Source organism: Pogona vitticeps, chromosome 2 (genome assembly GCF_051106095.1).
Source record: "Pogona vitticeps strain Pit_001003342236 chromosome 2, PviZW2.1, whole genome shotgun sequence".
Taxonomy (NCBI): Eukaryota; Metazoa; Chordata; class Lepidosauria; order Squamata; family Agamidae; genus Pogona; species Pogona vitticeps.
Window position 1 is genome coordinate 275,528,076 of NC_135784.1, and position 23,924 is coordinate 275,551,999.

At 40.1% G+C, this 23,924-nt stretch overlaps 1 protein-coding gene across 1 annotated transcript; it reads left to right on the top strand.

Annotated features, from left to right (window-relative positions):
• Window positions 1-22: 22 nt before the first annotated feature.
• On the top strand, window positions 23-15,650 carry PTCD2 (pentatricopeptide repeat domain 2). Its single transcript, XM_072992632.2, has 10 exons — window positions 23-216; window positions 1,719-1,811; window positions 4,083-4,212; window positions 4,997-5,114; window positions 6,849-6,927; window positions 9,357-9,448; window positions 11,018-11,131; window positions 11,946-12,020; window positions 14,207-14,320; window positions 15,356-15,650. The coding sequence occupies exons 1-10, from the start codon at window positions 111-113 to the stop codon at window positions 15,578-15,580; spliced, it is 1,146 nt and encodes a 381-aa protein (XP_072848733.2). The 5' UTR covers window positions 23-110; the 3' UTR covers window positions 15,581-15,650.
• The last annotated feature ends 8,274 nt before the right edge of the window (window positions 15,651-23,924 follow it).

The following is a 23,924-nucleotide window of genomic DNA, read 5'->3' on the forward strand; positions in this document are numbered from 1 at the left end:
TTCGCCTTGCCCGTAAAGCAAGGAAGAGGAGGAGCGTCTGTACTTAGGTAATGCTTTGCAACCGTGCTCTGTTCTTTCTGTGATCTCTGTTGGTATATTCCGGATGCGGCATGGCGGCCGCTTTATTTCGACGTTCCGATCGAATGTTGCGAGAAGCAACCAAATATTTTAAGCTGGGCGTAGTTTACTCGGGTTGTTGGAATTGCCGGCAAGGAGGTACGCAAAGGGGGTGGGGGTAGGGGTAGGGGTAGGGGTGGCTGGAGCAAAAAGGGAGCTAGGAGACTTTGATTGCGAAAGGCACTGTTTCTTAACCTTGGGTTTGGGGGGGGGGGAGGATGTTATTGGACTACAACTCCCCGAGATCCTGGCCAGTGCAGCTAGTGGTGAAGACTTCTGGGAGTTGTAGTCCAAGAACATCTGGGACCCAAGGTTTGGAAGCACTTCTGTCTCCTTGTAGCCGACATTTGAACGGAGAGCTGCACATCCCCATCGTACATTGCAGGCTCCTTGTAGCGCTTAAGCTGCTGTCCTAGGATCCCCTCTGCGATTCATAGGCTATGAACTAGGAAAGGGCCGTATCCTGTTCAGAATACTGTATGTGCTGCTAGGCTAGACTATCAGATGGGTAGTTGTATAGCTGTCTGGGTGTCTTGCACCTGCTGGTTCCTTATTTTGTAAGGAATACTATCAGTAGACTTTTGAGTGTGGCAGAGCTATTTGTCAGATTTAAAAGAAAGGATGGAGACATGGATATCTGCAAATAGGTCAGTCTAGGATAGCCTAAGTAATTTTGCTGTTTGAGGCAGAACAGCGGTGTTTGTTGCCCCACGTGCCCATCCTCCATGCTTAAGACAGAAAGCCTGCCAGGTTGCTTTGGCACATGGTGAGACAAATCCCAGAGACATTGCTTCATTTCCGTTTAAGAAACAGTGCAAAACTGAACACCTAACAATCCTCTGCTGTTCCGTGATATTTGACACCTGATGGCCTGGGCATCTGCAATAGTAAGGCTGCCCTTCTTTATCGGGCAAACAGGCGGCTGTCTGTTCTGCACAGAGGGGTCACATTTTCACAGACAGTGAGTGTATGGTGTAGTCATTGGGTTGGTAATGTGAAAGTGCGCACTGGCATAGTCTTGAATGGGCCCTTAAAGGCAGTTTGTTCCCAGTGGTTGTGAACTGGAATGTGGTTGTACTAGAAAAAGAAAGACCTAGGAGATCTTGAGCTAACTACTACACTGCCTGTTTGCCCCTTCACTATCCCTTAACTCTCAACTGACTTTAAATATTGGATATATGCTAACAGCACTTCTTAGGAGGGGAATCTGTTACAGATGCAAATGTCTGTGGATCAATACAGCTACTTAGGGATCTTCATGTTTAAGGAGTATGTAAGATATTCAATTCTCTCATCCATGAGTTTCTGTAGCCAAGTGGGGATTCGAACCCAGGTCACCTGCATCCTATTTATAATTTTTTATTATTATTATTGGATTTATATCCCACTCTTCTAGACAGAAGCCTACTCAGGGCTGTGTATACCCTGCACCACACTGACGCCTTGTTAATAAGTAGAAGTATGGATGTTTCTTAGTTTTCCTCTGTGTGTGTGTGTATTAAAATTCTCTTACAGAGGAAAAAAATGAGTATCTGTTGGTACCAAAGCTTTAAATAGCTGGAGTTATTCTGTGTAGCTTTCTTTTTGTCTTTCATTTTCAGCAAAGCGTTATTTGTTACCAGAGAATATTCTTCAGTTACAAACATTTCAACAGAGCAAGTTACAAGTTGCACAGAAAAGGTATGGTGAAAAAGGTATGCTCCTCAGATATAGATGCCACCAGTTGTTCAGTCGTTGTGAAGAATAACTGTAGTCAGTGGTTTATAAGATGCGCTGCAAGTCCATCCACACAGAGCATTTCCTCAAATTTTCTTGCACCCGTGATACCACCAGTGCATCCCAGTGTCTACACAATGTAAAGTTGAAACCAGTGTCCACAGAGTTAAGGCAGAGTGGTAAACATTGATTTCCAGCTGTTTGTTTTTGCATCAGCCCTGGTTCTGATTTGCTCCAGTACTTGATTGGCTTGTGTGGGCCCCGGTGGATGTGTGCAGATCCATGCAATTTGAGACCATGTTTTCCTTGGGGCATTTTTTTGCTGATCATGATCAACCTCTCCATAACTTCTATTCCATTTTTATGGTAAGAGAGTCCACTGATCATATAAATTGTGTTCTCACACACGATCATGTTACAAATCAAATGAAAACATGTATTAGAAGACATTGGCAGATGTTTGGAAGTTTTTGACGAGCAGATACAGATACTGTATCCTTCAAAAGGACTAGGAACATCAAAGATATGCTAGTGAGAAGTGAGTTTAAAGAGAACACACCATCCACAGCTCCTAGCTTCTTATCAGAATATTCCCCTCCAAAAGGACACTCTCCGTGTGGGAAATGTGTTTATTGTAGTCACACTAGGCGTATGATGGAGTTTAATGATCCAATGAGTAATAAGATATACATTCTCAATAGCTTCATGAATTGCAACACCAAAGGAGTGGTTTATGCCATAAGATGCTTGTGTGAAAAACTCTATATAGGGAAGACTATGAGAAAGAATAGGAGAAATTTGAGAAATATTAAAAAAAAATGATTAGGCAACCCTCTTGTTGGTCACTTTATAGAAAAAGACCATACATTAAAAAATCTTGCATTTTGGACTATTGAAAGAGTTACTGTTAGCCAAGACAGGTTTCTATTGAGAAAAAAGATTGATTGGATTTTAAGACTGAACACTAGTACCACGAGGGTTAAAAGAAGAGATTAATTTCCTTCCCGTGCTGTAAATACGAAGTTGGCTCAGCTGAGAATAAAATGCCTCCCTGCTTGGCTTCAACATTCCAACTTAGGAGCTGATTCAAACCAGAGAAATATAAATATTGTGGTATATGTTGACTCTTTTGCTTATTGAGGTCATTTATAAGGCTTTAACACTTTTTATAATTGTTTAAAATATTGGTCCTCAGCCACATATATATGTATGTGTGTGTGTGACTGAAGACCACATTTATTGTCCTATTTGCTTGGTTTTTATAAGTTTTCTAATGAGTTAGTAAGGTTTTGAGCCATATAATGGTTTATAAGAATATACCTAATATGTATATATTTATAACTTTGTAAATTTGTTTACTTTTAAGCTTCTGATGAAGTCCCTGCCGAGACATGTTAAAGTTTTTAAAGCTTTTCACCACGTAATAAAGACACTACATATTGTTATCTATCCCAGACAACCTGAGATTGTTTCTCCTTGTATCCATTGGTTTTTATTGGATGTGCCAGTTCCCTACAACTTATCAAGGAACAAACACCTTCCCCATATGTGGTTGCCAGTACTGGGGTGATCTTTTCAAGTCTGCAACAAAAAAAATAGCAGACTCACCCAGAGCAACCTTAGAACAAGGAGGGACAATACCACAGTGCTGATGAGTTCTGGGGATGCATTTTACAGTTGTAACTTCATTCCAAGATGTAAATGGGAGGGGAGTTAAGCCCTCGTTTCCTGCCTCTTTGATGGAAACAAAAGTTTAATATTTAGCCTTGAAGCCAATACTTGCTAAGGATCTTCACCCCTTCAGCCTCCTGTGGCTGGGTGAGGAAACAAGAGCTATAGACAATCTAATTCCCAAATATCATCATTTGCAAAGATTGAGTCAAATTAACTGCGATCAATGATAATTGGGATTTATTTTTGTGTCATCAGATTAGCCCCCTAACCATTTAAGGGCAGACTTCTTGCATGGTGATTTGATTTTAGGTGAGGATATCAGACAGCATGCTAAGCGTAGGAAATAGTGATCTAGTAGGTGTTTGGCTGCAGTTCCCATCAGTCAAACATCTGCTAACATTAAATTATGATGGGAATCACAGTCACATGATATCTCGGAGGGCCACACATTCTTTATCCCTCTCAGAGTAACTAAGCCCTGTCTTTATGCATTAAGATCATTCAAATGAAATATCTAAGTTGATGCACTATGTATCAGATAAATATGCATACATGTATGAATGTTTCTATTGCAGATACATTTTTCAGAACTCTGGAAGAAAAGTTAAAAAATCATAGGATCATTCTTAAAGATGAACTGAAAACATTACTACATTTGTGTCAATCGAAAAGTGATGTGGAAATAGCCAAAAAGGTTCTTTACAGGTAAATATCCTACAAACAATGGCTTATTAGCGGCACATGGCAGCATAAATTACTGGCAGGTTGCTGCTAGTGAAGTAGTTGAGGTCTGTAGTTTTTGTCATACACCAGTTATGTGACTTGTAATGTCACAAGAGATACAAGCACCAACTTCTTAAATAGCAGCATTACTGTTATTTACACTATTTGACTTATACCAGATTCTCATCATGTAGTTTATTTGAGGCAAAATCAGTTTTCTTGTAAGGCTAAGGGAGTACATTTGATTCGATTGATTCAGCCAAGAAATTACTCTGATTTAAACACTCTAACCAACAAGAACAGTATTATGTATATGAGAAAATGAGAGGAATGTTATGATCTGCACATTCCATCTGCATGAAATAATTGTCAAATCCAAAATAGTGAACAGGAAATATGAATAGATCTTTTGACCATTTTCTAAAAATTGGACAGTCTTAGATGTATAATACAAACAAGGGGAATGATTTTGAAAGATGTAGGCCAGCTTTCCTAACTTGGTCCCAACTGAGTCAGTGTCAGAGGAGGAGGGGAGTCTGGGAGTGGCACCAAATTCAGAAAACACTTATAGGCTTATGTTTGTTTTCCTTGGTTTGGTTATGTTGCATTTAATGGTACTCTCATGTATTAGGTGCCATTGGTTTTCCAGTTGTCATAAGCAAAGAGGGGGGAAAAGTTTCCTCTTGTCTGCAAATAGTACTTCTAGCTGCTGGAAGACTTCATATGGCCTTTATTATTTCCTTATCATGCACTGTCTCCTACTCAGGTACCATGAAGAGAACAAAAATATGCTATTTCAGGAGTTCAGATTTGGTCCTGTTTTTATGAGGCTATGTTATGAACTGGACCTCGAAGAGCTTGGCTTGGAACTCATCAAAGACCAGGTAATGCTCAAAACGGTACTTCCCTCTTCCTTTAAAATAGTGAAAGGGTACAATTTGTTAGGAGTTCTTTCTTACACAACACCTATACAATAATCGGCAGTTCCCAGTGGGTCCCCAGATAATCTTGGACTGAAACCTCTAGAAGTCTTCACCACTGGCTACTTTGGACAGGATTTTTGGGACATAGTCCAAGAACATCTGGGGATCCAAGACTGGGAACCGCTGCAATAAATGAACATTGTGTAAGATCTTTGAGTTTGATTGGAAACAACTGTCATTCATTTTAAGAGGGCTGAATAATTAGTTGACTGATGTGGATATTCCCAATATTTAAGGACATTTAAAAATCTTACTGTATATTCCATTAAATCGCTGGCAGTGAACTTGTAGCTCTCCACATGTTGGACAAGAACTCCCATCCACCCTATTTAGTGGTAGGAAGTGATGGGATTTGCAGTCCAGCAACATCTGGACTGCAAAAGCTTTTCTCATGGTTCAAATCTCTAGTTCAGGGGTGAAAAATAATTCTCCATCCAGATGTCGTTGGAAAGCAGTTCCCATTACACCTCAATGTGGGATATGCTGGTTGGTTCCTGTGGGAATTTTGACTCTCCAGATAATGCCCTGCAGCTTCCACCAGTCTTTAAGCCAGCATAGCCAGTGATAGAAATAATGGGCATTACATTTCAACACCTAGAAAAACACAGTTGTCAAACTCTTTAGAGAGAGTTAGTTCTTCAAGGACAGCAACCCTTTGCTTACACTTCAGTCTTGGATTTGCTCACATATTCAAGTCATGAACACGAAACGTAAGTGTGTAAATGAGTCAACATAACTGGCAAGAACTGTGGGTTTTAGATTTATCTTATCTTCTCCTTGGGATATGAATTCCTTCTATTGCATGCCTGGTTTCCTCTCCTTTTGCACACTTATTGGTTCTTCAGCTCACCAGTACTTTAAGCTCTCGCATAATTTTTGTTTATGAAGAGTGTAGGAACAGCTTTGATAATTTTGTGCTCTTTCCCAGTAACTCCTTGATTGTCTTTTGTTTCATTTTGGATTATCACATTTTAGGGTTTTCACTGTATAAATATTGAGAAGTGATTTACCATTGACTTCTTCTGCACAGTACTAGCCAAGCTGTTGCTCAAGTATGACTACAGTAGTCTATGAAAAATGTTCTGCCAGTGCTGGTTTGTACTACTGCTGCTGCCTCTGAATTTTTCTGCCCCATTGAAACTGTCGGTTTTATTCTGTTGATGTAACCATTAATCCTTGAAGAGTATGGATACCTGTTAGCCTGATGTCTCAGCTTTGTCTGTTCCTTTTGGGCTGCCCTGCTAGGAGTCCAGATTCATAGAGGAATCTAACCTCCTGACAGCATTGCTCTCAGTTTCTCTAACATGCTCAGCTCCCTCACCATATTATGGTAGCATCCGAGAGGCAGTGGGACTGTCTCAGCTCTCCTTTGTACTGCAGCACTTACTAATAACTGAAATCGAATTCTGAAGATCAAACAGAGCAACAAATATGATTTTATTTATTCATTCATTTTTTTGACAAATTCTTCTTTAGTGTAGCACCAGGCTTTTGAGGGTTTGCAATACACATCTCTGACCCTTGGTTTTTTTCCACAAAATTGTTCTAGCTGTTAAGAATACAACGGTAATTGTGATGTATACATCAGCAATATCAGATAGTTGTTCCAAACCAGTTTCTGTTTGTATTCTCCAGGCTCTCAGTGGCTTCTTTCAAGACAGCACCTCATTCAATATTCTGATGGATATCCTATTTATGAAAGGTCATTATGAAAGTAAGTAATATTTACCACAAAAGGAATACACCGTTTGCAACAAACCTTTCTTCATTAAAATAATTGATGTACCACATTTTTCCATTTATAAGAGGCCTCTGTTTATAAGACACATACCTCTTTTCTAAACCAAAAATTTAGAAGTCTTAACTTAGCTTTGAGTATTCAGCCTCTGGACTCAGAATGCTAAGACATTACGAGTCCCTGTTGAATCTGAGCCTACAGGTGTGTTCCAGTTGGTTTGTTCAGGATGTCAATTCCATAAGGTCCATTTTACCACCACTCCACTCAACCCTTGCCCATCTTGGCTAATTGGAAGATCGGCCAGGGGTTTTCACCTGGGTCCAGGAGACTGTGAACACCTCTTTGAGAGAGGGATTGGTCCCTACCAACTTGAAAGACAACGTAATTTGGCCACTCCTAAAAAAGCCTAACCTGGACCCAAGGCTGGTGGTTAACTACAGTGGTGCCCCGCTTGATGATTACCCTGTTAGACAATGAAATTGCTTGATGATGAGTATTTTGCGATCGCTATAGTGATCGCAAAACGATGTTTGTATGGGTTTTTTTTGCTTCACGACAATTTAAAAACAGCTGATTGACGGCTCTCAAAATGGCTCCCCCGCTGACCTCATTTCGCAAGACAGGGAGCGGAAAATGGTTGCCCTGTGGAGGATCTTCGCTGCACGATATCAAATGTGGCTCGTGATGGCAATTTTAGAGTACTATATTTAAATTTTATTTTAATTGTTTTATCTTTTTTTACTGCATTTAAATTGTTGTAAGCTGCCCAGAGACCTATGGGTAGTGTGGGAGGCATATACATTAAATAAATAAATAAAAATAAAATAAATAAGGCTGCTGATTGGAGGAAGCATGTTTACAGAGGTAAGGTACGGACAGTTTTGTTCTCTCCTCAGCTTACTTCCATATATAAGATGCCCCTCAATTTTTAGTGTAATGATTTTAGGAAAAAGTAGTGTCTTATACACAGAAAAATGCAGTAACATTAAGAAGCTGTAGCTGACTCAGAATTATTGGATTTTTTTTTGTTAATAATACCTTATTTGATTAATCTTGGCTACTAAAAGACCTCTAACATATTTGTAAATATAATGAAAGGGCACACTTTATTGCAGGGTGAATTTAATTTAATCACAGTTTAAAATTTAAGAATTGGATTCTTTTGACCATTTAAATTTATTTATTTATTTATTTATTTATTTATTTAACTTATATGCCGCCCACACTACCCGAAGGTCTCTGGGCGGCTTACATAATAATAATTAATAATAATCTTGGCACTGCAGAGCTGGAAGGGACCCTGTGGATCATCAAGTCCAGCCCCTATCAGGGAGGCCTAGTGGAGAATCAAATTCCCAACCTCTGGATCCACAACCAGGTGCCTAAACCACTGAGCTATCAAGCAGTTTTCTTAAATTAAATTAAGCAGTTTTCTTAAATTAAAAAAACTACAGTATTTTTTAAAAAATTTAAAACCATAATTTAAATCAATTTGATTTTATAAATCATTGATTTTTATTCACCTTTCTTCGTGGTATGCTCCTTAAGCACCTATTGTTTTTGGAGGAATGCAATTATACAGCCCATGATCAGGCCTTTCACAGATTTATTTCTGAAAAATGTTCACCTGCACTTTTCTGTGTTTGGTCTCAATTGTGCAGCTGTTTTCTTCCAGGAGCTTAATCATTATTAAATCTCTCTGGGGGTTTCAAATACAAGATGTATCTCCGATCAGCACAGTACTGAGAGTGGGCGGCAGGGTAATTAGGTTGCACTGAATGTATAATGCAATCCTATACCTGTCTACCTGGGATAAAATATATTGGCTGAAATCTAGGAGTAAGTCACAGCTAAAGTAGGCCCATTGGATCAGTGGGGATTTGGTGAGTCAGTGCCTCTGATCTACTAATTTGATGGGCCTACTCTAGTTGCAACTTGATTTCAGGTTGTCAGCTAAGTATCTGAAGGGTTGCAATCTTACTCTGCTGGAACCTGATAATCTACATGGCCCTTCACTGGATGCAAACTACTCTTCCTGATATATCCACAGTCATTGCATTCGGATGACAGTGTTTAAACCACAACATACCATTTTGTTATCAAACTTTTCTCAAAACTAAAGGCTGAAAACTTACTACAGTATTTGTTTTCCAATGGAAATGTTTTTCAACAAGTTTCTGTTATCCCAGCCACACAGATAAAACTTCTGTTTAATTGGCATGTTTGCAGCAGTGGGATTGAAACGTGACTTATTGGAAAAGCACCAGGTGATAATCCATCTCGTTTGCTGTATCTTACAGATTATATCTGTTTTTTAGAACTCAGTATATGTGATTAATTAACAGTTTGGAGTACGTGATTATCGCAAATAAACAAGTAGCACTAATTGATAATCTGTTTGGCAGGTGCTCTGGAAGTACTCTCCGAAATGAAGCGACAAAATATAAAATTCAACAGAGAAACCTATTTGCTTGCATGTGCCATATGCTACAAACTGGTAATAATATGTTTTTTTTTAAATTATATGTCTAGAATTTTTTTGTGAATGAGAATAGGCTTGAGCCACAAGACATAAAAGCATGTTCCTCTCAATGTTCTTACTTTCCAATAGTCTTGATGACTTCTGGGTTTCAGGTTCATCTCTTTGTTTTGTTGTGTACCTTTGAGTCCTATACCTTAAGCACACAGAATCTCTGGGGTGGCTGAGACCTATCAAAAATGCAAGTAGTAAAAATTGCCAGTATGCAAAGCAACAGCAAATAACACCTCTCTAGAGTAAATTGATACTGCTTGACAGGCACATAAACAGAATGATGGAGTCATAGTCTTTGATTGGACTAGGAAGTTTTAAAGTAAAACTTATAAAATCAGGACTTATTGGAAGAAAGGCAGCACACGGTTAAGATGTGTCAGGATACTCTTCATTACTTCATGACCTTAAGTGCTTGCACAAAATTTATTGTACAAGTGTTATGTACAAGTTGATTTTATGTATGTGTTCATAGAGCCCCCAGCAAAATGCCTGTCCAGTGTTGGTTTCCTTGACCACTATAACCTGTTCTCTTGAGCGTTTTATGTATAACAAGCTATCTACAGCAGTGGTTCTTAACCTTGGGTTACTCAGGTGTTTTTGAACTCCCAGAAACCCCAGCCAGCACAGCTGGTGGTGAAGGCTTCTGGGAGTTTGTTTGTTTATTCCATTTATACCCCGCCTGTCTGGTCATTGCGACCACTCTAGGCGGCTTACAACACAAATACATGAACAAATATATATATTTAAAATATATATATTTCATATATATATTTTAAAAAAGAAATTTTACATGATTAAAGAAATTCTACAAGATGGAGAAAAAAAGGCACAAGTCATAATAGGAAGAGAAGGGAAGAAAATCAAGAGTTGCAGTCAAAAAACACCCGAGTAATCCATGGTTAAGAACCACTGATCTACAGTTTACATTATGGAAGAGTGTTTCTGATAAATAATGCCTGGTGGTAAATGAAACTTGCACATGACCTTTGCTGCAGCTTCTTCCTCATATCCAAGTTGAAAGAAGCAATGAGACACCTGTGACAACATTCCACCTCGCCTGCGTCATTGGGTTTACCCTGTGATGGAATACCGGGCAGGTTTATCCCACATTTTGACACCTGGGTCTTAAGATGTACTATTTTCCAGGTTCTTCTTGCAATTGATCAAGTTTGAGTCTGTGCTAAATGTTGGCCGTCTGGGCAGTATGTATGTTAACCATTTATGGATACCATCCATGCTTCACATACTACCAGGCAAGAGACTTACAGAGTTTTTCCTTTTATGTGATCAGCTGGCTGTACTGTATATATGTCAAATGATGGTTTTTGTGATAGTTTTGGAAATGCCCTAGCTGTTGTGTAGGGTAAAAGAGATGTACAATTGTCCTGTTTCTCAGGTTTTTCGTTATTCTTAGGTAGTGTGGCATGGGTTTTTGCTAAAGCTGTCCCCCCAAAATCCCTGTGCCCAGCATCTAAAAAAAAGATAGTCTAAACTGCCATCACCCTTGTGCTAAAAAATTTTTTTTCTCCACAGAACAGTGCAGAATCTTGCAGGATCTGTGCTACGCTGCTTGAAGGCACAGCCCTCAAAGGATTTTCTGTGCCAAGAAGGGGTTACTACTTCGTAGTGGCCCTCTTTTTAAAACAGGTGCTAGAATGTTTGCTGTATTATCTTTGTTCTCAGGTGCTGAGCGTCCTCAATATCACATGGTCTAGGTGTTGGTGTAGTTGGGCCCTATTCTTCCCATTTGGAGGAAACATCTTTAAAACATTGATGTTAGAGAAGTATTTGTGATAATTTGCTTTTCCCGCACAGCATTTTCTTGGGTTGGATAGGGGTTTCTTGTGATGCTATTTTATAAAAAAAATAATTAAGAGGAAACCGTCATTACTAACAGAGGGGCTTGGGAATAACTATGGGAAGCCTCCCTGTGTAGATAGGAGCAGCTACATGCTGATGACGGGAAGAGTGGGAGCAAGGCATTATGGGTCTGGTAATTTCCTGGCAGGAACCCTATACGGAACATAATAAGCAGGGAGACGACCAGATCCCAGTTCCCATAGAATTGGACCCTGCCCAGCCACTTCCTCCTCCTTCATCATGACCAGGAAGGACCATTATTTCTTAGCTGAAGAAGATTAGAAATGGCTGAAAAGTGATGGCTGAAAGGACTCGGAGGGGTGGGGTGGCTAAAGCCTCCATAAGTGTGGCTGGGGAAATTTGTGCAGCATTCTGAGACTGCAGTCACAGATTCTGGATAGTGCATGCCTAAAGAATTCAGTGTGAAACACTAAAGATGTGCTACCAGTCAGAGGTGACAACATGGAGCTGCATGTATTCATGGTTTGATTGATAAAGGAGCTTTCAAAGTTCATAGCTGAGTTGACTCATCTTAAAGAAAATTTGAAGCAATGCTTTGTTCATTGACATGACCTGATTATTTGTCTGTCTCTTCCTTCAGGATGATGTTGCAAAAGCTCGCTTGTACTATTCCCAGATCATAGACAGAAGTAGTCAATTGTGTCACAATTTGAATGCAAGTATACCAGATTTTATACATTATCCCAATGCCCCGAATTATTTCAGGAACTGTCATGCTCTGTGCCACACTAATGTGGGGGGAAAAAACTATATCATTGTGTGTTTAATCTGTCCAATGATTTTAGGATTGCTGTTCAAAGAAGCTGCACCGCTAGGGCGTAAAAAGCTACTCCTTTATTACTTTTATCACTTGTAAGTGTTGCAAGTGTTGGAATGTGCTGGCAAAGCCTCTGGAACTGATGGAAATCAATGAAATTGCATCTTAGAATGTTCTCAAAACTTTCTCTGTTAACACAACATTACATGGCAATAGAACTACAAGCTATAGAATGCTAATTTCATCTGTCTTTTGACAGAAATGTGAAAGATCAAATTGGAGGTGAAAAATGCTTGCATAATCCCGTAGGTCCAGGAGAGGTCATTTTGACTGAACAATTCAGCGAGGGAACATCCATTGGTGCAAGTAAATGGGATAGAGGCAAAGAGCCCAGATGCAGAGTAGTCCAAGGAATATGGTAGTGCAGTAAATTACCGAGAAGTGGAATCAGAAAGGAACAGTAATTGGAGAACAAGTGGCATCTGACACAGAGCCCTGAAAAAAAAAACTAGAACAAAGTCATGGTAGTGATAGGCCAGCAAAATTCTGTGCAAAACTTCACCATAAAAACAGGACCAGCTGTGTGCTAATGACAAAAAGAAGACAGGGCTCAACCTGCTGCCATCAGCAAGGCAATTTTTAAAAAATTATTATCACTATTTAAGAACAAAGCTTACAGCCTTCTTCACTGATCTACTACCACTGCCATATGTGTGATATACCTTCCAGGTCTGTCGTAAAGTAAAGGTTCTCCCTGACAATTAATTCCAATTGTGTCCGAATCTAGGGGCTGGTGCTCATCTCTGTTTGTAAGCTGTTTGTCCATAGACACATTCCATGGTCATGTGGCCAGCTTGACTAGGCACGGAACACCGTTACCTTCCCACCAAGGTGGTACCTATTCATCTACTCACCTTTGCATGCCTTCCAATGGCTAGGTTGGTAGGAGGTGGGACAGGCAACAGGAGCTCACCCTGTTGTGCAGATTCGAACTGCCAACCTTTTGATCTCCAAACCAGTGGCTCAGTGGTTTAACCTGCAGTGACCCCTGTGCGCCCCCCCCATCATAATGACATAGACTTTAATAAATATAATTCATAATGGAATTAAAGTTTGTTTTAGTTTTCTTTATGGGCACCCTCTCAATCCAGGAAACTCATAGCACTCTACAATAAATCCACATTTCAAACCCTTTCACCTTTGTAAATAAATGTTGGTATCAAAGGCCATGATTTCATGCTGCACATGTACTTAAGAAGGGACGTGGTGGAGCTGTGGGCTAAACTGCAGAAGCCTGTGCTGCAGGGTCAGAAGACCAGCAGTCGTAAGTTCGAATCCACGCGACGGAATGAGCACCCGTCGCCTGTCCCAGCTCCCGCCAACCTAGCGGCTCGAAAGCATGCAAATGCGAGTAGATAAATAGGGACCACCTCGGTGGGAAGGTAAACAGCGTTCCGTGTCTAAATCACACTGGCCATGTGACTACGGAAAGATTGTCTTCGGGCAAAAACGCTGGCTCTATGGCTTGAAGAGCGGGATGAGCGCCGCCCCCTAGAGTCGGACATGACTGGACAAAAATTGTCAAGGGGAACCTTTACCTTTACCTTTATGTACTTAAGAATAACTATCATCATGCAGTGTGGATTCTCAAAGTATGTTTAAGATTTAGTTGTATATTCTTACTGAATAATTTAAGCAGAAAGACTCTCCACAGTAAATGTTACTCCAACAAGCTTTATTGTTTAAAATCATAGGTCACCACAATATTAACAGCAACACAAAACTGCAGTAAATTTTACTCTAATGTTTCTAGTGGAACCATGGCCCAAAATCCTGTTGGTAGTAAATCACACTAGAGTAGGCCCATTGAATCAATGGAGTATAATCAAGTCAACTTCATAAGTCCCATTGATTCAAGTGTGCTTATTCTAGCAAGGCATATTAGAATTGGGTGGCATGGGGTAAAGTTGGAACTGTACAATAGGATTCCAGCCAATTGGTGACCTCTCATCTTTGTAAGGTTTTCTCTTTTTTATATAAAACATATGCAAGTTTATTCATTGTTTGTATGTATTGTTTTAAAGATTCTTCTTCAGGCTGCATCTGGAGACACATACAAACTCATCGAAACATTGGAAAATACTCTAGATTGCAATACTCCACATTTTGTGAGAAAAGTTAAATTCTCTATGGAAGTGGTAAGTAAATAACCGAATACAAAAAGTGTGTTTTACCTTATGGCAGAATGGTGCCTTTATATGCAAAATAGGAGTCTGGCCCATTCTCCTTTGTCGAAACAGTTTGCCTTACTGCACGGGTCCAGGATTATGCAAAACTTATCTTTTCTAAACTTCTTTTTTGAAAAGCTGGTGTAGTTATTCATGCAGTTTACATCCTGCCTTTCTGCCAATAAATGGACCCAAGACTCCTTTGGTGTGGTCAGTTCCTCCCCCCCCCACCCCAATACTGTTGGACTGCAATTCCCATTCCAGCATTCTTCACCTTGGTTATCTTGTCTAAGGCTGATGGGCATTGTTCTCGAGTAGCATCTGGAAGGACATGCATTCCCCAACCTGGCCTTGAGTTGTAAGGAATCGATGGGATAGAAGTTTTGTATAAATTGCATTATACTTGTTGTTGGGTATATGTCCTATGGCAGTAGGCAGCTTCTTTCTTGCCGAAGAAGCCAGTGTGGGGTAAGGCCTATGTTAAGTTTTGAAACCTTCCCAGCTTCACTTTTCTTCAGGTGAGCCACATTTAGATCTGTGGGCATGTCAGCTGGAATTCCCAGAATGGAGATTTGCAGTTCAAAACATCTGAACATCCCATGATTACTAAGGAGATGGCTACTGCCAAATATAAACCAGGAAGGGATTTTTGTTGCCACAAATTGACATGGATAGCCATGGTACCCTGTTGCAGCAAAAACATTGGGACACCATAACAACTGTTGTTTTTTGTGTGGCCTAAGCTTCTCTGGATTGCGGCCCACTTCACCTGATTAATATGATGAAGTAAGCCCAAGTCCATAAAAACTTATTCCAAAAAAAAAAACATGCCGGCCATTAAAATGCCACAAGAATTAATGTACTAATTGGCCAGAGGTTGCTGACTAAATTGTTGATGGAGCCCCAGTTCCCACAAATTAATGTTCCAATTAATGGTTCTGTGAGGCCTGAAAAGTGGTGATTCAGTCTCTATGTGGTGATCTGTTTACTCCAACTCTTTCATAGCTACAGGTAGTCAGAGAGAAGCTGGACAATTGCCCAGACGTTTGGGACAAGTTTGAAAGTGTCTTTACCAAACTGCAAGAATTGGGACAAATAACGCCTCAGACTCTGGATGACCTATTGTGTTGCACACCGGGACTGAGGAAGCATGACTCTCCGTTTTTGAGACAAAGGGAAATGAGACGACGGGCTCAACGTTCTCTCAGTTCTACACTCTTATCTGAGTAGATCCTCCCTCTGGACTGTGACCTTCCCTGTTAGAATTTGTGCTCAATAAAGTATTTTTCATGTTAAGAAAGGTGATTTCCGTTTAACCTGTCTTCCTGGATGAAATTTGAGGCTCCAAAGAAGCTCATAAGAATTAAGAATCAATATATACTCAGTAAATAATCTGAAAAGTCCTTGAAAACTCAAAAGTAGCCAATTTTTAAAGAAGGTTGGGTGACCTCCAGTAGATAGTAGAGCCTGCCACTTCCCATCAAGGGAAATACCTCAGAAGGAGCTATCTGCTTCCCCAACTGTGTTTTTGACTGCAGAGGAGAGAAGAAACACCAGCTTAGTCCTACCAGAGGGTTGAGAACCAGAAATATGTCTATCCTAACCCTCCTTTAGTCCTGTTGAACATCTGATTAAATTAGAAGTGGGGAAACTTTGGCCCTCCAGACATGTTTGGGCTTACAACTTCTATCTGTTAAAACATTTTTATTCTGCCCCAAATATAGATTTTCAAAGCAGTTTATAACCAATAAACTATTAAAAAATAAAGTCCAAACAACTAGAAACCAAGTATATATTTTATTTTTTAGAAATGTAGCAGCAAGAAGTCAGAATTATCATCAAATGCTTGGGGAAGTGTTTTAACTTGCCGCCTAAAAAGTAGAGCCTGACACCCAACCTACGTACTTGGACCGGTGGTCTATAAATAGTGCTACTCTAGAGAAGGCCCAGTTCCTCAGATGAGGTCGCCACTATGATAATGTATTCAATTTATGCTGCATCCTTTCTTCTAGGAGCTTGGAGTAGCTAACAATCTCTGTGTAACTGGTTAAGATCACAAATTAGTAGTATCTAAAATAATACAGCAACAGATCAGTGTATATATACATATATTTGAATGGTCATACAAGAGAAGACTGGTAACATCTTGGTTGAAGCAACCACTTGGAATTGCACCAGAAATCCAAAAAAAGCTAGGGAAAACTTTTCTTACCCTCAAAATATGTTTAGGCTGTTGGAGCCTCATGAAGTCTGATGTCCTTATTCTGAATTCATTGATGTTCCTGCATGAGGCAGCTGCATCTACAATGTGTTGTGTTTTTCAAGCACTCCTGTTGCAAAGTTCCCAACGTCTTTGCTAGCAATGGAGAACTCTTTCCATAGACTCATCTGACAATGTCTGAGATTTGGGATGCAATTCCAGTAAAGGAATGCTGACAAGATAGATGCTCCATTGAAATGAATTCCAACCAGTGTACGTTTATTGACTATAGCAGTAATTAACTGAAGTGCTGACATGGCCTTGTCTTTCTATTGATAATTTAAAAAAAAAAAACCCTGAAGGAAGAGTACCTAACTGAAGGCCAAGTATTGACACATTTCGATTTTAAGAGCCATTTGCATCTTATGTTTCTATGAAACTGAATACTGATTGCCAGAAACAGCATATGTGGGATGGGGAGTCAGAGGTAATGAAACAAAGAACTAGGAGGACATGTACCAGAAGGTGACATTGGGTCTAAAAATAATATACAGCAAAAGAAGAGGTATCAAAGCTGTTTTCCTAAGCACTCATATTTAGAAATGCATTCTGTTGAAGTGAAGGGGACTTATATCCATGTAGAGATGACAAATCAATTTTAGGCATATGTTTAATGTCTAAACTGCTCACAAAATGACTGACGTATATTTTTTTTATTCTGCTGATCTTGTACAATCCATTTCATTTGTCTTTTGCATTCAGATTTTATCTCTTGCATTGCATGTGGAGTGGGGAGAGATTGTCATGTTTCCCAGTGTTTCATCTCTGGTCAACTATGGGAGTCATGTCCGTTGATGGCAACATGACAGCTTATTGCCTAAGTGACTGACAATTCTTAGTCTATAAAGACAGAGAAAAACCAATTTATTTTGTACTCCCATCAATTGAACCTACTGCCATCACTCCTCAAGCTGATTCTTTGGGCTTCAGCCTTCAGGTTGGGACTTGGACATTTGCCCAGCATGATTTTTGGACTCTGTTTTTCCACCAGGCCCAAGTTCTCTGCTGCCCAAATCTGATCAAGAATTCTGAAGAACTCAATAGCTCTGGGTTTTTGTCAGCTTTTTGAGTGATGTAATTAAAGGATTACCAAAGCCTGATTTTTCATTCCGCTCCTGTGCTTGTGCACAACTATTTCTATTTTATTTTTATTTATGTATTTGTTTCATGCAATTCACACTTCCCTACTACTGACAGGGGCAGAGGGAAAAAGAATGATCTGCATGAGGATCTACAGAGGAGAAGTTTTGAGAGCCGCCTCTTGCCACACAAATCCTTTTGGAGACCAGTGAACAAAGAAGATCATGGAGATGTGTGTGTCTCTGTGTGTGCCATGGCCAAAAATATTGGCACCTTTGCAATTCTGTCAGATAATGCAATCCTTCTCTCAGAAAATTGTTGCAGTTGCACATGTTTTGGTACTCACATGTTCATTTCTTGTTTTGCGTTGGAACAAAAAAAAACCAGAAGAAAAGTCGAATCTGATACAATTCCACACAGAAACCCAAAAATGCACTGGTCAAAATTATTGGCACCCTTAACTTAATATTTGATAGCACCCTCTTTGGAAAAAAATAACTGCAATCAATTGCTTCCTGTAACCATGAATGAGTTTCTTACACCTCTCTACAGGAATATTGTATCACTCTTCTTTTGCAAACTGCTCCAGGGCCTTCAGATTTGAAGGATGCCCTCTCCCAACTGCTGTTTTGAGATCTCTCCACAGGTGTTCTATGAGATTCGGATCTGGACCCATTGCTGGCCGTTTCAGAACTCTCCAGCTCTTTGCAAACAAAGTGCTTTTTGAAGTGTGTTTCGGGTCATTGTCTTGCTGGAAGACCCACGACCTCTGGTGGAGACGCAGCTTTCTAACACTGGCTACTACGTTGCGCCCCAAAATTCTTTGGTAATCATCAGATTTTCTGATACTGTTCACCCAGGCAAGGCATCCAGTGCCAGAAGCAGCAAAGCGACCCCAAAACATCTTTGAACCTCCACCATGTTTGACTGTAGGGACTGTGTTTGTTTCTTTAAATTCCTCATTTACTTTTCTATAAACAGTGCCATGATATCCTTTACCATAAAGCTCTACTTTTGTCTCATCTGTCCACAGTACGTTCTCCCAGAAGGATTGTAGTTTTGTCACATACATTTTGGCATACTCTAGTCTTGCTTTTTTATGCCTTTGTGTCAGCAGTGGTATCCTCCTGGGTCTTCCACCATATATATATATATGGTGAAAGACCCAGGAGGATACCACTGCTGACACAAAGGCATAAAAAAGCAAGACTAGAGTAAAAAAGTAAGACTAGAGTATATTTATTTATTTATTTATTTATTTATTTATTTATTTATTTATTTATTTATTTATTTATTTATTTATTTATTTATTTGATTTTAAAGGGACCATAGCATCCCTTTTCATTCAGATGGTGACGGATAGTGTGAGCTGACACTGTTGTACTCTGTGTCTGCAGATGGCTTGAATTTGTTGGGAAGTTCATCTGGGTTCTGTATCCACCATTTGAAGAACCCTTCCTTGTACAGTAATTTTTCAGTAATTTTGCTCTTCCGTCCATCTCCAGGGAGGTTAGCTACAGTGCCATGGACTGTAAACCTCTGGACGATATTGTGCACAGTGGACACAGGAACATTAAGTTCTCTGTAGATTGACTTGTAGCCTTGAGATTGTTGATGTTTTTCCACATTTTTTCACTCAAATCCACAGAAAACGTTTCACACTTGATTGTTTTCTCCATGCTCAGTGTCACACACAACACAAAGGTTGAGTCAATTTTTATCCATCTTAACTGGTTGCGTGATTGCTATATTGCCCATACCTCTTACTTGTGACAGGTGTGTCTAAATACAAATTAAAGGAGCATCTCATGCTTGAAAAGCAATTATTTCTTACAATTTAGACAGGGTGCCAATAATTTTGGCCAGTGCATTTTTGGGTTTCTGTGTGGGATTGTTTCAGATTTGACTTTCTCTCTCTCTCTCTCTCTCTCTCTCTCTCTCTCTCTGTGTGTGTGTGTGTGTGTGTGTGTGTGTGTGTTTGTGTTCGTTCCAACACAAACCAAAGAAATGAACATGTGAGTACCAAAACATGTGGAACTGTAACAATTTTCTGAAAGAAAGGTTGCATTTTCTGACAGAATTGCAAAGGTGCCGATATTTTTGGCCATGATTGTATGTGCATTAGCACACAGCTCTCAACCCTTGTTATACTAGTATCACACATTACTCTCTGTCAGGGAGCGTCAGAGGAGGGCAAATCCCACCCCCCCCCAACAAAGAGCTTGTCTTCCCAAGTTGCAAGCAGAAACATTGGATATGTGGAAGAAAGAAGTAACTAAAGAGGCATGCATCTCTGCATTGCTGGGATACACTAGAATCGGTGTTGATTTTTCATGAGCCCCACCCCCACCCCTGGTGTGAACCCGGCTGGAAATTGCTTGCTTATTTTGTTGTATTATGAAATGTACCTTTACTTGTGCCGTTACTATTTTTTTTCAGATATTTTACAATTTTCATCAACTTTACCCATTTTTAAATGGGTCCTTAAAGTCCCATTTGCTCTCCTCTGATTTTTTTTTCCTGTTGCTCCTACTTGGGGTTGAAGAAGGTGTGCATCTTGTCCTGTACAACAATGTTGCTCAAGTCATAATTCTGATGTTATTTTTTAAATAAAATTAAATTAGAGCCATGTTAAATGTTGGTATCTTCTCCAAGTACAGTACAAGACTGAGCAGCCAGTAGAGGGCCCAATGGATCACACAATGTGAAACGGTGCATCTGGTGTTATTAGATCTGCAAAGACTCCAGTATTACACCGAAGCATCCTAAAGGAACTACACATAAAATAATGCTTAGAATCTGAACTGGGATTTTACTGTTGGAAAAGTCAATCACAAACCACAGAAGCTGGCACAGAAAATTGTCTCTAATTAATGGTATGCCATTCATGCAACTGAGGAAGTGACCAGGCACATGATTGGCACCTGGTTAACTATATGAAAATCATAATGTAACTTACGCAATTTCAGTTATACAGGTGGGAAAAATCCCAACAGGATTCTGGCCAATATGTGTATTTTGTAATTGATACGGCACACATTTCTGGCTATTGTGTCCGTTTTTAAAAAAAACCTGAATCTTCACTCATAGATGAGGCATGATAGGCTTGGGGGGAATTAGCTATACAGGCTGGGGGATGCTGGGAATGGCAATCTGAAAATGCAACTTACCCATGTTCCTGGGGTTCCATAAGCAGGCATCTCCAAGAATAGCAGCCTTCTTGAGCCTGTTACTTCTCTAGATCTAACAAGTGACAGCTCTCCTCTCCCCACCCAGCATGGTCAAGAATCAAAGATGGGCAGATATAGTACTCCAACCTTTGGAGGAACTCATACTGGAGAAAGTTATCTTAGATCCTCCTTGGAAACAATTTTAAGAAAGGATCAAGAGATATATCGAAAGACTTTATTTGATATACTGTACTTTCCTGAGTGAACAAAATTCTGTAAATTAAGTACTTCCCACAAGGCCTTAATTGGTGCGGGGCACCCTCTCACGTATGCGTGGATGGCACGGGGCACACTTATGTGTTGTGGGGTGTGCTTGTGGGGGGCAGGGCACCCATCCATGCATGGGTGGGTGTGCATGCAGGCTGAGTGGGAAATCTGTCTCTGCGCCCCAGTCCTGCCAAAGCCATGGACCAGCACCAAGCCACGGACCGGGGGGAGGGTTAAGGACCCCTGGTCTACAGGATACCCTCTTGTCCTCACTACCATTCAGAAAGTGAGACCACACCAGGGAAAATCCCAAAAGCTGTCTCCTTTTTTTAATCAGTTAATCACTTCTCACCCTGACACAAAGCAATTTTCAGGGCTGTTCTACAGCAAGAGTGAATGGTTAGTGAGCAGAAGAAGGTAGCCTTGATGGCTAGGTCACCTGATTCAAGCTGCTGCTATAAAAACTCATGGCATGGGGGGCAGGGCCCTCATGCACCACTGGGGTTATTCTGACTAGCTCCGCTGTATGACAGAAATCCTGATTTCTAGTGAGTGAGCAGAGTAATCTAACAGTGTGACTAAACAGAAGAATTTTTTCGCAAGAGTTTACTAGGTAAGGCTCAGGGGAAATCCAGGAAAATATTAAAAGTATCTGGAATGCATGGCACCATGGAGCAAGAGGGAGTTGTTCCAATGTAGAGCATGGGCCACATTTATTTTTCTGAGGCAATAAGAATTACATGCCAGCAACAAAAGCAAGCTACTGTGCTCCTGAAGGTGGTGAGGTCTCCTGAAGCACATCATTGCCTATCAGGGAAGGTGACATTGAAATGAAAGACAGAAAGGCTTCCAATGGCACACTAGAAGCAGAAATTTCAAAGGAAAAGAAAGGGCTCTAGGTAGGGGAGTAGAAGCAAACAAAGAACATCTCCCGTTGGAAAAACACAATCAATATCAGCCAATCTGGCTTTCCATTAAAAAAAAATACCTGTCAAAATCCTTCAATTAGAGTGGCTCTTCTTCAGAGCTAGACATTAGAAGAGAAATGGCAAGGAAGAACATCTGAACACTGGAAGGGCATCTTCAGAGCAAGGGATCACACAATGATTGGCGGAGGTGGGTGGGATCCAGTGGCACGAGTAATATGTTAGCCAAGGTATAGTCATATTTCTTTCTCTTACCACATCTCCTTGCCTTGACCTCTCAGGAATGAAGGGCTGAAATTAACGATAGAGCTGGGAAATGGTTTTAAGTAGAAGAGGCAGAGAAATAATATGTATGAATAACTGGCTGCAGACTGTTATGGGCAGTTTTAAGGAAGAAAAAAAATAGACTATGGCACTTCAGTGATCCTGTTTTTTTTAAACCATAAGACTAGCCAAAGGCCATTTACTTATAACTATTTAGCTATAGAGATATGTGCAAAGGTCTCATACACCCTTCCCTCATGCATTTGCCTTTAATAATTTATGCACTGCCTTTAAAAGCGATTTGCAGAATAGGGAGAAAAGAAATATAAAGAAGCTTGAGTGTAAATGGGAAATGGGTCTATGGAGGTTGTGCCAATTGATTTTTATGACCGTTCTGTCTTCTCTTCAATTTCCAGAGATAAGCTTGAAAAATGGAGCCTTTGCTTCATCAGCCTTCCAGAAGATGGAATTTTCCATCATCCACACATGTTGATATCCATGCTTGCACTATTGGTTTTCCCCAACATTAGACACTGTGGCATTCAGGTGAAGGCAGTTTGTCAAATTTATCTTGCACTGCTGACTCACAGCTGCAGCTCTCTTATAATGATAGCGCCCAGCATTTATGAAGAGCATTTAAAGTGTTTAAAATTATTCAGAAACATATTAATTACAAAGAGACTTGCATATTTGGTGGTCACCATATTGCTTATAATACTGATATGAGAACAGAGGTTGCTAGAATAAAGCTACTGAGAAGCCTAAGACCACTTAAGTAGCTTGTCTTTTGTCTTCAAGATCTTTTGAACCATAGATCTAATTTACAGCTGGCCAAATGTATAGAAAGATGGTGAATAAGTCAGTTGACCTCCATTTCACTCCTGATGGTCCTCTTGCATCTGTTAGTGGCATTGGCTGTCAGAATCTAACACCCTGCACATTCATCCCCCAAATTGAACAAAATTATCTAAAAATATTCCCTCTTCCCCTCCATGGGCTTGAGATGTCATTTGGCCTTGTTTTGAGACCGTTCAAAAATATTAATTTTGAAATATCTATTTATGTTGTCCACTACAGGGAGAAAATTTTTTGTAAGAAAAACAGGAGAATTTTTTTAAGAAAAAGAAGAGAAGGGCAATCTCTGAAGATTCTCCAATGGTAATCTGAAATGTGATCAATTGCCTCCACAATCCCATCAGCATCCTGGGCTTGTTCTTAATTTTGGTGACAGAGAGACTTTGAGAAGTAGCTGTAGCTCGGCGGCAGAGCTCTGCCTTTGCATGGAGAAGGTCCCCAGGTCAGCAGAGACAGCCATGCTGAAATGCTGCTGAGAAATGTTCAGCTATAATAATGATGAACTGCTGTCCTGCTTCTCTGAAAATAAGACAGGGTGTTATATTAATTTTTGCTCCAAAAATGCATTAGGGCTTATTTTCAGGGGATGTTTTATTTTTTTTTCATGTACAACAATCTACGTTTATTAAAATACAGTCATGTCATCTTCTTCTGGTTGCCGCACAGTGGTGGAGGGTGGGGTTTCACTTAACTGGGGCTTATTTTTGGGGTAGGGCTTATATTACGAGCATCCCGAAAAATCATACTAGGGC

Bases quoted from the DNA above. Each gene is read 5' to 3' on its own strand.
- PTCD2 (XM_072992632.2), top strand. From the start codon at position 111: ATGGCGGCCGCTTTATTTCGACGTTCCGATCGAATGTTGCGAGAAGCA. The intron at 4,213-4,996 runs GTAAATATCCTA...TCTCCTACTCAG, and splicing joins GCCAAAAAGGTTCTTTACAG to GTACCATGAAGAGAACAAAA. The intron at 11,132-11,945 runs GTGCTAGAATGT...CTCTTCCTTCAG, and splicing joins TGGCCCTCTTTTTAAAACAG to GATGATGTTGCAAAAGCTCG.